This window comes from Cryptomeria japonica, chromosome 11 (genome assembly GCF_030272615.1).
Source record: "Cryptomeria japonica chromosome 11, Sugi_1.0, whole genome shotgun sequence".
NCBI classification, from domain to species: Eukaryota; Viridiplantae; Streptophyta; class Pinopsida; order Cupressales; family Cupressaceae; genus Cryptomeria; species Cryptomeria japonica.
This window is the reverse complement of record NC_081415.1, coordinates 8755947-8773475: the sequence shown is the minus strand read 5'-3', so window position 1 is coordinate 8773475 and position 17529 is coordinate 8755947. Positions and strand designations below refer to the sequence as shown.

Below are 17529 nucleotides of genomic sequence, written 5' to 3'. Positions count from 1 at the left end.
GAAACTAAGGACTACCGTCGGTAGTATTGACACTGGTGTTGGAAAACTTGACACTTCTACCGCCAAAGGTTTTGACAGACTTGACCCTGCCACTGCCAATGATGCAGACACTAGTGTTTGCAAACTTGACCCTGCCACGACTACTCTAGAAGGGATGGAAACTGGTACTGCTGCCATGACTAACCTTTTTTCCATTGCCACTACCACTCCAACTGATACTACTACAATGTCACTATCTATCTTGATGGCCATTGCCTCCTCATCAACGTTGTAGTTTCCAATCGCACCAAATGCTCCTAGAGACAACCTCTAAAATAACCACGTCTTGTGCAGCTTGCACATCCACATCTTCTACAACTTGCACATCCTCAACTGGTACATCCTTCGCAAAAGATACTTCCTCTGTGCTCTCGTTGAAGGGCACCTCAATGGTCCCCTCCTCTGCACTACTACTGCTCTCATTTTCTGATACTTGTTACTCCAACTCCTACCTCTGCTTCTTCTTGGGAGGATGGACCTGGTTGCTGTCATTCATCAATGTATCCATGTGACTCCAGTAGAAAATGATTGGCTTAGTCGTCTCTGCATGACTAAGAGGATGAAGGTGTCCCTAGTTGTCTACCAGTACCTAAGTGTAGACATGTAGGAATAAGCCAATAGCATGCTGAGACATGTAGAAAGCTTTATGCTGGAGGCTAAGGAATTCTCAAATTCTCTCTACCAAGTATGCTGTCCAGTTGTAAACCTTCCCATTCAATATCCCAATCATGAGATAGATCATCCATACTGCAATATCTGAAGCTCTACTCACTCCTATCAAACATCTTTTTATTACATCCATGATACACCTCCCTTATACCGTTGCCATGACGGTATTCTTGACCCCCCTACTGCTGCTATTATTCCAACTTTCGTCCCATTCTTTTTGTGTCAAGTCACTTCAACACACATTTCATAGGATTGTCTGTCTTTGGCGGTCATTTTTCCTAGATGTTTGGCGACCTTGGCACCATTCAAGGGAATCCCAAACACCTTGGTAAACTCGTTCAACCAAAATGATATAGTAATTTTGCATCCTTGCAAGTTTATGGTAGACTTGTTTGAGTGGCAATCATAGCCCACCACCATAGCCCTTAGCATAGGCTCATTCTCATATTGAACATAGGCATTTGAATTGCCTTATCAACCTTAGTGTACTTGAGTGCATCCTTTATTGGATGATCATTGGTAGTCTCCTACTTCCATGTGTAGCACTCAATACCACTCAGGCTCTCCTATGTGAGTGTCAATTGTAACCCTATCATCACTCTGAACTCAAGGTTGAGTCTTTTTCCCTTTACTACTACTCACGGTTTCCACGCTTCAAATGGATGTTGAATGAAGTTTTTGGCTTTTATTCACTATTGGCCGGTCATTATGATAACTACCACTGCTGCCTTTGGATTGGCTGGGGTTCCCGAAGCTAATTTTCACCATGTGCTTTGCTTATCTTTTTCCGTAAGGTGTCTTTAAGTACAACTCCTTCCTTGTACTAGACAACTTGGGCTTGTCTTCTGTCACGTACGGACTTGCCTTCAATCCCATACGACTTCCTCATTGTAAGGCTTGGGCTTGTCTTCTGTCTCATACAACTTCCTTCATCCTCGTACGGACATTCATACAACTTTGTCTCACACGCAATCTTCCACGTCACCCATACAGATCTTTCTTCTCTACGACCCTTCCAACCCCTTCTCTTTACCACCATACAAAGATTTGCATAATGAGTATTCCCGTACAACATTCCATTCCACCAATTCTTCAACTCCCATGCGTACGGTCTTGGCCACAACCCATATGGATGCTATTGTGTCCATACACTCTTCTCTCACATGTATGGGCTTGGTCCCCCTTCAATCCTTTCCTTTCGTATGGTACTTCTTGTCATATGACTGCAACACTTCCTAACTTGTACGGTCTCCTATTGTACAACCAGATGCTCCCTATCCAGTATGACCTTCCTCTAATCTTTTTGTTGCTCAATTTTGTTCTCGAGGATAACTTTGCTCTTGGCTTGGTTGGAATGGCTAAGTGGCTCGATTGAACTGATTTCTAATGACCACCTTCATTCAAGGTTAGCCTTTTGATCAACCACTTTATTAGGTTTATAAAAAATAATCCATTGTTTTTAATATTCCTTACACTTTTTATTGTCTCTATTTGACCCCCTTTTATTTTTTTCCACTGTTTTAACTTTTCAATAAACTTTATCATTTTTATTTTCTTTTCTAAACTCTTTTGAATTTCCACCATGCTTTTTAATTTAAAAAAAACAAAACTTTTTCCTATTCTATTCATTTCCAATTTTTTCACCTTCAATCCCTTATAAAAAATTGTACCTTTTAATTTTGTCAAGTTCGTGTTTCTTACCTCCCTTGCGACTTTGCTTTTTACCTTCTTTGTCCTTTTTCCTTTTAATTTTTTAATCCTTGTTGCTCTATAGTAATTTTTTCCTCTGAGCATTTTAATTTTGCCAGCTTTGCTTTTCTCTTCTTCTACCTTCTCCTTTTTGGTCCTTATGTCACCTTCCTCATCTACTTTTCGCTTCATCCCCCTAGGTCCATTCTCCAATTGAAAGTTCACCTCTGAGGCATACCACCATCAACAAGTGAACGACGAACTCTTATAACACTCCTACTTGCAACATGTACCCAAATATTCTAAGCCAAAAAATTGTCCAACAAGGGTGTGGGTCCAATACCTTTATAGCACTTGTTGATGTATCAACCTTCGTATTGCTGGTACCACGTTGTAGACAAAAAATATGCCACGACTAAATAAATAATACTTTGTTTTGGCAATGTAATGAATTATAGCAGTGTTCCACGGGGACGCGTCCCCCTGTCAGAAACGTCTCGGGGACAGGGGGATGGGGATGCGACCTCCCCCGTCATCCCGCCACCGCCACCCAAGCATCACCGGGACTCAGAGACGTCTCCGCGTCTCCCAGGGAGACGTGGAGACGTCTTCTGGGAGACGTCTAGAGACGTTTAGGCGTCTCCCGTGTTCCCACGTCAAAGCTAACCAAAAAAAGCAGTTTTTAAAAAACATATGACTTTTGGGGGGTTTAAGGGGTAACCCTAATTGGACGTGGGCCAATAGAAAAATAACACTTGACGCCTTTAGAAAATAATAAAAGTATTTTTGGCCTCGCAGGGCACTGCCCCTCGACCCCACCCTGTATCGCGACAAGGAACGCGCAAGGGGCGCTGCCCCTTGACCACAACTTGGGGGCACTGCTCCCAAACCCCCGTTGAAAAATATAGGGGGAAACCGCACCGATAGAAGTAGGGAAAATTTAACCTCCGAGTCTGATTAGGCTCCATATAACAACACAATTAGCATTGAAGAAATATTGGTATTTAGATTTAGTATTTCAAATTTCCTATAGTCTCATTTGAAATATAATTCTTATGTTGTAATACTGTCATACATCTTTTCAAAACTAGTTTTTCAAGTACTATATGTATATGTATAACTATATCAGCACCACCACCTCGCCGCCGTCCCCCCGCCGTCCCCAAACTTAGGCCCTTGGTCCCCCTATCCCGGAAACGCGTCCCCGCGTCCCCCCATCCCCAACGCCTGTGGAACACTGAATTATAGTCCTCGTAGGGATAGTTGGTAGTTGCTAACAATTGGCACTCTTAACCAACCGCTGAGTGGTATATATATCACATCTTGTATTGGGAACAGGATGGTCATTATGGTACACATGTTTTGGAATAAAGGATAAATCAATCTGCCATATATTGTTGTGAATTTTGGACTATTGTACTCCTGTTATAGTTCCTATTTACTTCCAGTAATAAAGCATATACCCCGTAGGGAGTAAACATTTTGGCACCAATGCTCTTGATGTTCTATTGGACGCACCTACATACTTTCATAGCCGAAGGGAGTGGCCATGCCCACATTCAACCGCCACTGAGGAAGAAATGTAGACAAGACACGGGGTCAAGTGTGGAGGAGGAAGACACTATGGAGGAAGAAGGTACAAAGGAATCCGAGAGTGGAAGTGGTGACGACACCTTTAGACTAGCACCAAATGGTAGTGATACTAAAGACATGGAAGGATCTGAGGGCAAGGGAGTAGGTAAACCCTCAGCCATGGAGGTCACCAAGGCTGTACCAACAGGCACACCACCTACAGCTAAGAAGAGCACAGGCACAACACCTACAGAGAGGATCACGACAAAGTTTAAGTTCGCATTAGTGAAATTGTCCCCTACAACACACTTGGTGGCAACGAGCCAAGTTTGGATCACTACGTCATTCAGAGAGGCAACTCCTATTGCCCTTTTGCTACAACCCACAGGACCCCCAGAAGGTGCCTCCACACAAGTCCTGTAGAGGGGAAGCCTTGTCCCCGAGACCACCATGACTACACCTGCAGACGAAGGGACTACAGCTGAAGATATGGTACATGGAGATGCCCTACCTGAGGGTGATACACCTGCAGTCGAGGGAGTGCCAGGAGATGCTAATGCTAGAGTTGATAATATCTTGAGTAGATTCAATATGGGTACCACAAATATTCCTCCACCGTCACCAAGTCTTATGGTGGGCATCCAATTAGGAGAGTCACAACATGCAAAGGTGCCCCTGCCCACATAGAAGGAAGCCACTTGGCAGGAAGTTAGATCGGTGGTGATAGACATTGACGATAGTACACATCCCGGTGGCGAGGGGGATGCATCTAAGTGAGGGATGGAAATGGTAACTAAGGCCTCTAGAGGAAGAACCACACATGAGGGACACTTTCGGGTTTCTAAACCCGACCCACAGGATGCCCTCGGTAGCATTCAGAGGTACCTCTTGGAGATGGGGGATATTGTTGTGGTCACTCGAGAGGTGGCCGAACTGGCCAAGTAGGTGGATATCGATGTTGTACCAGCTGAAGCCAAGAAACTCTTGACATTTATGATGCGTGGATGTGCGAAGGAGTTTGAGTGACACTTCTGAGCCAAAGGGTCGAGAGAGTGGGAGCATGGCTTCATCCACATGTTGACGAGGGGAGTGGGATGTTGGGTACCCTTCAAAGCATAGAGAGCATGTTTTGTGTTGTGTTTTATGAGTTGCAGAAGGTCACCCAATCGGTTGAGGAAGCCAAAGCAGGAAAATTGGTCACACTTGAGGAGTTGGAGAAACAGAAGCATCTTACCACCAGCGAGAGGGACTGGCGAATGATGTTGGAAGAAGTCGAACAGCAGCAGGTGGCCATGGTGGTGAAGAGAACTCAAATAAACTGAGAAGGGGGATGAATCAGTTTATTAAATACTTTTAATTCCTTTTAGAATAATGTCAAACTATGTTGTTACTAAATAGCCACACACATTGCAAGTAACACAAAGAACTCAAGATTTTTCTCGTGGAAACCCAAATAGGGAGAAAACCATGGTAGATGAATGCTTAAACAATTTCTTTTACAATATTGTGTAGAGGCACCAATCCCTAGTTTTATTTGTGAGCACCAACCTACAGGAAGCACCAACTCCCCAATCTAATTTGTGAGCACCAACCCACTGGAAGCACCAACTCCCTAATTTCGTACGCACCAACTTACAAGAGGCACCAACCCCTTCAAGTGAACCACCAACTCCACAAGATGAAGCACCAACTTCTGAAATGAATTCTGCTATAGTAGTAAATAAAAATACAACAAACTGATACCTGTATCCTTTTAAAGTCTGCTGCAAAACTTCTCATAATCTTCTTTTAATTCTGAGATAAATTTCTTTTATAGATAACCCTTCGATGCATATTTATATCTGCTCCATAACCTTCATTCAAAATACAGATTTTCTTTTTGTATCTCTGTAATATGTCTTTTATATCAGCATTTATTTCTTCCCAGCATCTGTATAGTCTATCTGGGAAATAATTTCAGAATTATTACCCCTTCTTATATATATAGAAACGATGTGTTATCTCTTACATATGATTTGCCATTTTATAGAATGCACCTTGCTGAGAGATACAATCACCATCGGGTCTGTCTTTACTCTATCAAAGAATACAATCCATGATCACCATCGTTGCAACATATTGCATGGTATGGGTTTGGAAGATGTCTGAGGTCATATTTAATACTTAACCTTTCTGTATGTTGTTGAACGTGATATGTCACAAAGTCTTTGCTCTTGGTCATGGTTGATGTTAAGTATGTGAAGATGCTTGTAGAACAAAACACGGAGAGCAGTGAACATGTTTGTAACACTCCAAAAGCAGCAATCTGAAAAAGACTCAGTATTTTTGTCTTATTCCTCACATGTTCTCCATCCACGACTATGACTCTTAAAGAGTTGTTTGAACATAAGCTCGAGATATATATATATATATATATTTCTGTAGCTGTAATATATGTCTTTGACATACATATTTTATGAACAGCATATAAGCTCGACATACTGTCACTGTTAAATACATATATTTTCTGTGTTTACTGAGAGATGTTACTGAGTTTTCTGCATCACTGTAGAATAGATATGACATATCACTGCAGAATATATATTCTTATTCTGAGGTTTTCCACACACTATTTATATTTACTGTGCATCATTGTAACAATAAAATCCATCCCTGTATAAGCAAACGTAGAAATTACTTTGACATCAATGACAAGTTTTCCATCAGGTGGGGAAAGATACACGACTGAGGGAGACAAAGACCTGCCTAGCCACCTTGACTGGACAACTGGAGACCACTTGGAAGGACCTCATAGAGGCAGTTCAGTTGGTGAAGGTAGCCCAGGAGTGCCAAAGGATTGCTGGGTGGGACCTCCAAATTCAGACTAATCAGGTGTAGCACCTCCGTCAGTAGCTCGCAACATCTCAGGGTGCTCCCGGACTGACCTCTTCAGTTACTCCAGGGACATTCTCTCACATTCCCTCTTCTCAGTAATTTTGTAGTTGAGTAGCCCCATTTTGTTTCCGTTGTTTGGAAGACAATTTTTTTGGGGGGGGGTTGATGTACATGGCAAATATGTCGCAACTAAATAAATAATACTTTGTTTAGGCATTGTAATGAATTATAGTTCCCGTAGAGGTGGTTGGTAGTTGCTAGCGGTTAGCACTCTTAAACCAACCGCCGAGTGGTATATTTATCACATCTTGTATCGGGAACAGGATGGCCATTATGGGACACATTACATGTTTTGGAATGAAGGATAAATCATTCTACCATATATTGCTGTGAATTCTAGATTACTGTATTCCTATTACAATTCCTGTTTACTTCTAGTAATAAAGCATATACCCCGTAGGAAGTAAACACACGTCACCTCTTCTCCTTTGACTTGTGGTGGCCTGGCTAGGTTAGGGAGCACTCGCCACAATGAGTTTGATGCAAGTGCTGCATCACCAAAATGCATTTCAGTGACAAAGCAGTCATCTGCTTTGATTATGACCTTGAGACGTGGCCCAACCATCTCTCCATACTATACATCACACCTACCTCCATAGAAGACTTAGAGCACCATTAATGTTTAGTTTTCAAGCAACAACCACTCTAGAAGCAATTTCCTGCTAAGAAACAATTTTCAAATACTATAGGTGCAATTTCACATGTACTTGCAATTTTGGTGGTAAAAATTGGTGGTGCATTCTTTAATGCGGTGGGTGAAACCTCAGCAATCCTTTGTCCTTGCATAGATCTCAATTGTTATTTTGGGTGGGATTTCATAGCTACCGTCACTTCTAATAATATCAAAAGTGGATGTGTTCATTTAGGCACTATTCACATTTTACACAAAAAAAAACCCTTGTCAACATTGCCTATGAGTTCACATAATTGAATCTGACGACGGAATCCCTTTGATTTCATGTGTTAAAGGACGAAACCCCTTTGGCTTGGTAGGACAATCCCACCTCTATGGTCATGAATGAGCTTTCATGGTGGGGATTCCAACAATGACAAGTTTGTACATTTTGCAATCAATCATGGGTTTCAACAACTTCTAGTTCGAGTAATTTTTCAGTTGATATTGTGGGTTTAAGCTTTGTAATTACAATGTTATTTCAGTTGTTATAGCAGCATTTTATAATGTATCTCAGACTACATCAACAATAAAAAAAGGTTCTAGAGTTGTCCTTTCATTTGTTTGGCTTCATAAATAATTTGGGTTCTAAATATTAAAGTATAAATCATGAAGAAAAATTCTAGGGTTGCATTGCATTTGGGCAAAATATAGAAATCTAAAATATATTTGATAAATAAATATGGGTTTATGCCAGATTTGGTTAAATTATTAAAATTCCTAAACAATATTAGGAAAGGGTTTGAATCATAAATGAAAAAATCTGCAAAAAATCGTTTAACTCCTAATTTATCATGAGTCATTTATGGATGCAATTTAATTGGAAAAAAACTCTTGGGCAATTTTTTTTAAAAAAAATCACAAAAAGTTGGGAGAAAAATTCAAACTTTGCAGTAATGAGTTGTTAGGAATTCTTTTAGAGGTTACAATTATTTTTTGGTATATTATATGTGTCTAACTCAAACTTTGATTTATATATGATGGAAATCAGTAATATGTTTTACAAAATGTGTGTTTTTCAAGAATACTTTAAGAATTATATATTTTCAAATTTTTGATAATTTTACCAAGTTTTTGCCGATTTTTTTCCGAGTCTTGAGTTTTCAAAAATTTTGGGCCAAAAGAGTTATTGCCGAGTAAGAGTTTTTCATCTTTGGTTTGAATAATATTTGCATTAATATTTTGTCCAATACAATACATTAAAGACAATATTTGAATCTGATTATGCAAGAAAAGCTAGAGTATTTGGGATGGATGCAAATTCTTTGTCCATAAGAGTGCATGCCCATGTGCTTTATTTCCTTGCCGTGCTGGAGGGTATTTCCTTGTTATCATTAATGTTTTATCTAGTTTACATAATTTGGTCTTTGGATTATTATAAGATGCCTTTCTTCGAAGGAGAAAAATAATGTTAAATGGGGATACACATCTCCCCTCTAAAATTTGCATCTACATCTGCATCACCATCTCCACCTACATTTCTAGAATGGCACGACACCAAGGGATGTCCACTAGCCATCCCCAATCTTCAGCAAAAATATGGACTGCAATTGAGATATGTTTAGAATGCTTGGAAAATCAATGGGACATTTGGTCAGCCCTGAGATGGCTTGGGACATTTGAGACATCTTTCAACCATCTCAAGGACACAAGTGTCCATAATGTGAAAACAAATCTGCTTTCTTTTTAAAAAACAATTTGATTATATGCAGACAACTACCAGTGTCCATCAATCAAATTATTTGTCTTGGCTTTTCATAGACCCATGATAGGGTGCATCATGAGAGGAATGATTGCAGAAGTAGAACGTTCACAAGGATAGGGCCATGCAAGCAGAGCCAAGCAAAGACTAGTCTATCATCTGTTTCTTTCCCCATATAATATTATGATGGAAATATCTTTTAGTGGCCTCCTTGTTTCAAATCACACTCTAACATTTATATTGTCTTATCGCACAAATGGCAGAGATGTTCATAGAAATATTCTTTTTGTTAAACACTTAATAGATTATAAAAATATTATGCAACGTGAAAAAAAATCCGCCCCGGTTTTTTAAAAAATACTTCAATTATACGCAAAAAACTACCATTAATCAAATTGTCTATGTAGGCTTTTTACCAGTGTTCCACGGAGACACATCCCCCCCCCAAAAAAACCACGTCTCCTATAGGGGGACGTTTCCGAGACTTGGGGACTTGGGGGAAACGTCCCCCTACAACACCACCACTTCCGCCACCTTTGGTGGGGACATTGTTGGGTCGCTTGCTATATGTTACATGCCATTGCATATTGATTGCAACCTTTAACTTCATGAAAACTAGTTGGCCTTTCATGGGGCACTCATAGAGATTTTATATTGCAGATTTTGCCTTGAAGATTTCAATTCACCTCTAATTTTTATATCAGCAGCACCACCACCACCACTTCGCTGCCATCCCCCCACCGTCCACTCGCTGTCCCCAAATTTAGGCCCTTGGTCCCCCCATCCCCTAGTCAGGAAACTTAATGGAACACTGCTTTTCACAGACTCATGATAGGGTACATCCTTATAGGAATGATGACAAGGATAGGGCCATGCAAGCAAAGCCAAGCAAAGAATGTAATCTGTCATTTGTTTGTTTCTTTCCCCAAATAATATTATGATGTTAACATCTTTTAGCAGCCTCCTAGCTTCAAATCCTACTCCCCACTATTTCTTTTGCCTTGTTGCACAAATGGCAGAGACGTCAACAGAAACACCCTTTTGTTAAAAACTTAAAACTTAATGGATTATAAAACATTACAACTACCACATGTTTTAATATATTTAGTGCATAATAATATAGAATGAGATTTTATAATCTATTAATAAAGCTCCCAAAAAAATGAATAGTACAACTTTTATATAAATTTGTGGAGAAAAATTAATTATAATAGTTAGATTTGATTTTCATAAATTGAAATCTTTTCATAAAAGTTGAATATATATATATATATGGCCTTTCATCCCCAAGATGTGTCCCCTGCCATCCCTATCCCTGAAATTTTGTGGAACATAGGAGAAAAACAATATACCTTTTTAGTATGCTAAAATATATGTAAATGCCAAAAAACTTAAGGCCCATTGTTAAAAGCGTGAACATGAAAAAGACAGAAGTGTTGATAAAATGTCAAAAAACTACAAAGCCTACCCCATATCTTCAAAATGAAATAAAGTTGCAAAACTACAAATGAAACTAAACATCAATGTAATAAAACTCTGTTTTCACTTTTCACCATAGGAAATTATAATGCTTAGAAGCTACTCACCGCAACTGCAGGAGCTCTACCAAGTCCAGCTGTACAATGCACATAAGTTATTCCACAACCATTTCTAATAGCTGTTTCTAATTTTGCAATCACTGAGGGAAGCTTCATGCGCAAATCAAATGGATCAAAATCTCTGCTATAAATTACATATCATGAATACAAACTTCAGTAAGAGTCAAATAGAAAAGCAAGATCAAGAGTTTAAAAGGCACATAAACAGTTCCCTAGTTTCAGATAAATCTAGAGCTAAAGTATTGTAGACAGAAAGAATCATGGTATTTAAGGCATAAATGGTGAGATAAAACTGTAGTTTGCAGATAACTCTTAATTAAGAGATACAATATTTCCACAGTCCATATTACTGATCAGTAATACTTCTAGTTGTCACTATGTGAGTTTTTTGCATCAATGCTGCAAATTACACTCCATGACCTATCATCAAGATGAAGAGATAAATAAATAAAAATAAAAATCCTATATTGTCTATTGTCAAGCTCCAATGTGTTGTGCATTTTTCTTTCATAAGGATAGCTATTACATGTTATTTGAGAAGAAGGCAAGTGGCCCAAAATGTGCAAACAACTGCATCAATCTGGTTGCAGGCAAAAAGCACATATCTGACAAACATCCTCACTCACACTTACATTAGCAAAGGAGGGTTGGACAAGCCTTGACTCCAGACAAAAAAAATTTGTTCTCGAAGCTATAGTTCATTTTGTAGATTTCCAAACCTTTAACAGTCCAAAGTGTTATAAAAGAAAGGGTTGAGTATAAATGCCTTATTACGGAAAGGGAGGAGAGAAATAGGAAGATTTAAAAAGAAGAAACAAGGGACAGAAAATATGAGTGACAAACAAACTAGAGTCAGGGAGGAAATTGTGCAACTATAGAATTTGAATCATGAAAAAAATACATATTTTATGTGGAAAATTTCATGTCCGTATTTTTATGAGATGTTCAAGTGATAGAAGATAAATGCATAAAAACAACAGATTTGCGTGTGACTTCAACTCATAACAATTCTAATTAACAACAAGCCACTTTCATTTCAATATAATATAAGATATTGTTTCTGATAGAGAAATCATCATGAGTTGCAGATGATATAAGAACAAACAGATTGTTGTTATTTCCCAAATCCAACAAATATACAAAAGCTATTCTCAAGAAATCAAAAAGGTAAATTGCACCTTATTTCAGCACGTATATGCTGAATCCCATCACATTCTTTAGCACGTTCTTGAATAGCAGTGATGTCAACTCCAAAGTAGCTTTTAAGAACATTGTTAAGGGCAGTATTTGTATTCTGGTGGCAAAATGCCCAGCCACAGAATACCACACTCAGAGATCAAAAGTGTGGAAGAATTTCATTGGTTTTCTTTACAAATCCTTTTTCTCTTGTTCTCTTTTGTAATCGGGTGTTCCCAACTTTTCTGGATATGGACAATTTAATTCCTATAAGAATTGAATTTTTACGTGAGTGTTACATTCATAACATTTAGTGCCAGTCTCATAACAGGCAAGTATCAAATGGTTGCAACAAAGTTCAGAAACTAAATGGTAATAAAAAAAAACATTAGAAACTAAATGTTGAAAATTATATTCCTCTATGAATATCTTAATCTCATTCTACTTTATCTGTCCTTGCTATGTAAACAGACACAAGATTTAGCAATTTATTGTATAAATCTGTCAAACATAGCTCATAAATATAAATCTGAATTTCAAGGATACTCAAGATCAGAATCTTTTTGTAGACAAAATATCGTGCCCACCCCTATTTCCTGCAGTTTGTCGACATCTTCAGGGGTCTGGGCCACCATTGTTCAGAGGACATCAGCCATTATTTGAAAGCCAGTAGTATGTATTACGTATACATAGTAAATGCAGTACTCAAACAAAAAATATTAAATAAATTAAAAAATTATATTAATGTCAAGAAAAGACTCAGTTCAGCCTTACCTGAAGGCATGAGCCCACAATCAGGTCAGGAAGAACAAAGTTGTAATTTACTCCCAGTTCATGTCTGTATGTCAATACTGAAAAATCAAATGGATAAGCAACTTAGAAAAGCATCGAATTATGAAATGACTCTCATCTAGCTTAAATGTGATACTAATACATTCAATTGATTTGCTAACGGTATCAATGACATCTGTTAATAAAGTGTTGTTTACAAAAAGCATTTATTCAAAATGTGAAAACATGATCTATGGACATGATATAGACAATCAAAACTTATGAATAGGTACTGAAAAATACCAGCTCCCATTGCATTTGACATATCAGAGCTGTAGACTTCAGACTTGTCATCACTTTCGTCCAGTTTACTTGTTTCAGCATTTACACCAGATGAGGCCTGTTTTTTAGATGACTGTCCATCAAATAACTTCCAAAAAAAATGCATAGTAAAATGCAGTAAATGACTCACATTTCTTACTCACAGATAGTAGAAATTCCAGATTTCAAATCCAAATATGTTTTAGTTTAGCTGTAAATGATACTGAAATAAAATTGGTATGACAAGACTAGATGAAAATGTAAACATATAGAATTTGACACATCGCTAGAATCTTTGACAGAATAATAAAATATATAACAAATGGAGACGTAAAACATGTTTTCTAGGTATAATTCCAGAATGACACACCAAGGCACCTTTCTCTACAAAAATAAAACAAACATGCTTCTTATGTAGGAAACGATATTTAACCCTAATTGCTCTTAGTTTTTTTATGTTTTTATTTATTTTTAATTTAATTAGAAAGTGTAAATGTTAAATTCGTTTCATTTATAGTTTATTGTAGCTTACTATTCATTTATAAATAGATCCAAATTTTCAGGCATAATGTCTACCTGTTAGTGTGTTTTTTATGCACGTGCAACTCAAAATAAAATACCCAGAGATATCCTATTGTCTCTTCATCAAAATTTTCTATGTCCTAAATAGATGGATTGTGTGATCACAAAGACGACTCCAAGGTTCCAGATTCATGCGGATAGTCTCAGTTGGTTCGTTGTGATTTGTTGGTAATCTCAAGGGGGACTTACATAATTGTTCCAGGAGTGAATCAATCAAAGGATTCTGCTAATTGCTGATGCTTGTAACTTTCTTCTAAAATAATTTTGCAATAACTTCTTTTCAATCCTACTTCTATGAAAACTTGGAAAGAAAGGCAAAAGGATGAGGGTTCAAGAAGATAATTCTAACCCTAATCCAATCCTATGAATTCTGGAGACGAAAATTGCAAAAGTGGAATCCAAAACCAATTCTTGCTTTGCCAAATTCAACAACTACACAAGAAAGGTGCTATCTTCTAAGGAATTCAAAAGATTTTCATATCACTGATATTCACCAACATTTTGAACAATGAATATAGTGATAGAAGTTAAGTTTCAGTTGCTGGTTCAGGCTAACTTTGAAAATTATCCAATTATCAAAAGTATGAACACATTATTCCACATTCAACAATTCTATCAAATCCTTCATTCAATTTAATAAATTGAAAATGAAATCTATTCTATTGAGAGCCAAGAAACCATGCTAACTTGCAAAAGTAGACAAGAATTCGCCAACAATTGAACAATGAATTATGTCTTAGCACTTAAGAAGTATCGCTACAACAATTTCTTAGAAATCTCTCCTTTTACAAATGAGGAGGGTTTATATAGGCAGCCCATTACAAAGCAACAGCTCAGATTGATCCAAGATCAATAGCCAAGAATAACAAACAAAACCCTAATTAGGGTTAATTGCAAAAAACTTCCTTTTGGCCAATGAGAAAAGTACAATATTTTGGATAACCAATGAGAGAATAGGAGCCATTTAATATCTTTCACTTGTTGAGTCTGGTTCATTGCACTTGGACGTGTTTGACTTGGAACCCTTGGTTTGGTTGATTGATGACTGGCATGCCACCTCAGCTTGCCTTGCAGATTTGATTCCTCATCATGAAGAAGTGTTGATACCTTAGGCAATATCTCTTGATACTCAACATTGTTCCAATTGCTTGATGCCATGAAGCATATTCCCAAATTGCATCATCTTGGATGATCAAGTTTCTAAGTTTGATTAACTCTTCTGAAACTATCTTCCTTGATTATGAAACTCCTTGCCTTGGACTTGGATTCCCGAGTGGAGTTCTTGACTTCATGTTGCAACGTTCCTCAACCAAGATTACCTCTTTGTATTGACCCTTACTCTTTGATTTCCAAAGGAAATTCAAGATGATTAGAACATTTTTCTTCATTCTCATTGTATCTTCAACTTATTGCTCCTTGGTGTGGAATCTTTTAAATTCACCATCAGTCTAAAGTTTTCTTTATGTTCGAACTAATCACCATCTTCACTTTGATCTTGTGCTTCTTGAACAATCCTTCATACTGACAAGTTCTTTCTTTTGATTTTGGTTGTTGTAGAGTCTTTCATCCTTGTATGATTTAATCTTCTTGAATGTCTTGATGAAGTGTAAGTCCTTCTTTGTTCCATTCATCTTTGGATTCCACCTTGAAGCGTGAATGTTATCCTTCCATGCATTGTGGAATCATCTTTCCAACAGGTTCCTTTGCTATTGAACTTCATTTGCACCTTTCTGGAAATCCCTTCCTGAGCTGACATCTACCTCCAGAAAATCATGAAAACTTTCCAAGTTAAAAAACAATAAGGGAGTTGGATGTTTGTTCCCATCCTAGAGTGTAAAGTTTGAAGGAATGTTCTAAGGATAATTCTTATTTAACTTATGAAAATTTTGGAAATTGAAGTATTTGCCCCTAAAAAAGCATAAAAAGCAAGATGATTTGAAGTGAAAGTTGTCTTGCAATTGGCTTTGAAAATTCTCCCAGAAGATGTCTTGGAAATTTGCAATTTTGAATTTTTTCAACACAACGCCAAATTTTCTAGAGTTTTGAATTCTACGACACTTAGCCAAATTTTACCTCATCTCCCTTGGGCAGACTTGGTAATCAAGAAATTTTCCTTGATTGGAACGGACTTCACCTTTGAGCAAAGAATTTTTCTTATGTATAGAGGACGGATTTGGTAGTTGAACAAGGATTTTTTCCATATGCTTGAGCGGACTTGGTGTTGGGTCAAGACAAAGAATTTTGACTATCCTCGGGCAAACTTGGCACTTCATTTCAACTTTTCTTTCAATCCACCAACACTTAGCTGAATTTTCTTTCACCTTCCTTGGGCAGATTTTCTTCTTGCTTAAGGAGTTTCCTTGACACTTAACCAAATTTTCAAATTTTCCTCCAAGGTATCAACACTTAACCATTTTTTTAAATTTTCTTTCTCAATACTTAGGCGAATTTCCTTTTGGTTTTCACTTTTTGCTTTTATTCACCTATACTTTTCTTGTCTTAATCCACCTACCCTTAACCAAATTTTTCCTTCTCTTCACCTTGGGCAGACTTTGCACATGATTGGGAAGTTTTCACCAAGGGGGGTGGGACTTTGCTAGCACTTGGACAAGGAATTTCCATCATGTTGGAGCGGACTTCATATAAGATCAAGGAAAATCCTCATTCTTAGAGAAGACTTCATGTGGAATCAAGGAAAATCTTCAATACTTAGCCATTTTCTTGAATTTCTCCTTGGGCGGTGTTGATGTGTTTTTTATGCACAATCAAACACAGAATAAAACACCAAGGCATCTTATCCTCTCCTGAACAAAATCTTCCCAAGTGCTAAACTATGTGATCAATTGGAAGACTCCAAGGTTTCTATTGTCGGGTCACGACTTGTGGATAAGCTCAATTGGTTGATGTGATTGCTGGTAATCCAAGGGGACTTACATTGAATACTTGAATGCTTGAATTGCTGGAACTTAGATTCTAACTACTTGCTTGGAGAATTAAAAAAATCGCAAAAGAGGTGGGTTTAGGAAGACTATGCTACTCATAAGAATGCAAGAGAGAATGAATAATCTTTGGTGAAACTCCAGTAAGCCTTGCTTTGACATGCAAAGCAACAACTCCAAAAAGCTTAGTGTGATCTTCTAAGGAGAGTAGAATGATGTTCAAATCACTATCAACGACGAGAATACCATTAAGGCAATGCATATCAAAGTGTGAATAGCAATTGAAGTTAAGCTCATTAAGAATTCTAGTTGACAACACAAGGCGAACTTACAATCATCAAATCGCTAGTGGTATGGATATATGAATTCCACCATTGATCATGCACAAAGTTCTTTCATTCATCTGATTATCATTATCTAACATGAAGATCCAACAAGAAACCATGCAATTGTAGAAGAAACAACACATTCCATCATAACTTCAATGAAAAGGAATTTTATTTACAACTTTGGCGACAATTTCTGTCTTCTCTTCCTATTCTACTCTAGCTGCTATCTACTACTAAACTATTCTTGAACTACTGATCTATTAACTATTAATCTGCTATTCGCTATTAACCCTTTACAAATGAGGAGAGTGAGCCTTTTATAATGCTCTCTTTACAATGAATGGCCATGATTGATCTCAGATCAACGACCAAGATTACATGATAGAAACCCTAATTAGGGTTTGTTAAAACAACTCCCTTTGGCCAATGAGAAAATTACATTCAGGTTCAATATTGAATGTGAACCAATGAAATGTGAGGGTAGGTACATTAGAGTTTGTGCCTCCATATAATGAGTCAGGTGCATTGTATCTAG

The 17529-nt window shown here is 37.7% G+C and overlaps 1 protein-coding gene across 5 annotated transcripts in view; it reads right to left on the bottom strand.

The window, feature by feature from the left end:
• Window positions 1-17529, bottom strand: part of LOC131050724 (phosphoglucan phosphatase DSP4, amyloplastic) — a 159802-nt gene that overhangs the window by 135668 nt on the left and 6605 nt on the right. For 3 of the 5 annotated variants that reach the window (XM_059213786.1, XM_059213784.1, XM_059213782.1), the window contains exons 4-8: window positions 13127-13223; window positions 12827-12903; window positions 12599-12675; window positions 12055-12135; window positions 10865-11000 (exon numbers count right to left, since the gene is read on the bottom strand). In XM_059213786.1, coding sequence (XP_059069769.1) covers window positions 10865-11000; window positions 12055-12135; window positions 12599-12675; window positions 12827-12903; window positions 13127-13223 — 468 coding nt within the window. The remainder of the gene's footprint in view (window positions 1-10864; window positions 11001-12054; window positions 12136-12598; window positions 12676-12826; window positions 12904-13126; window positions 13224-17529) is intronic. The other 2 variants (XM_059213785.1, XM_059213783.1) reach the window with 1 other exon arrangement.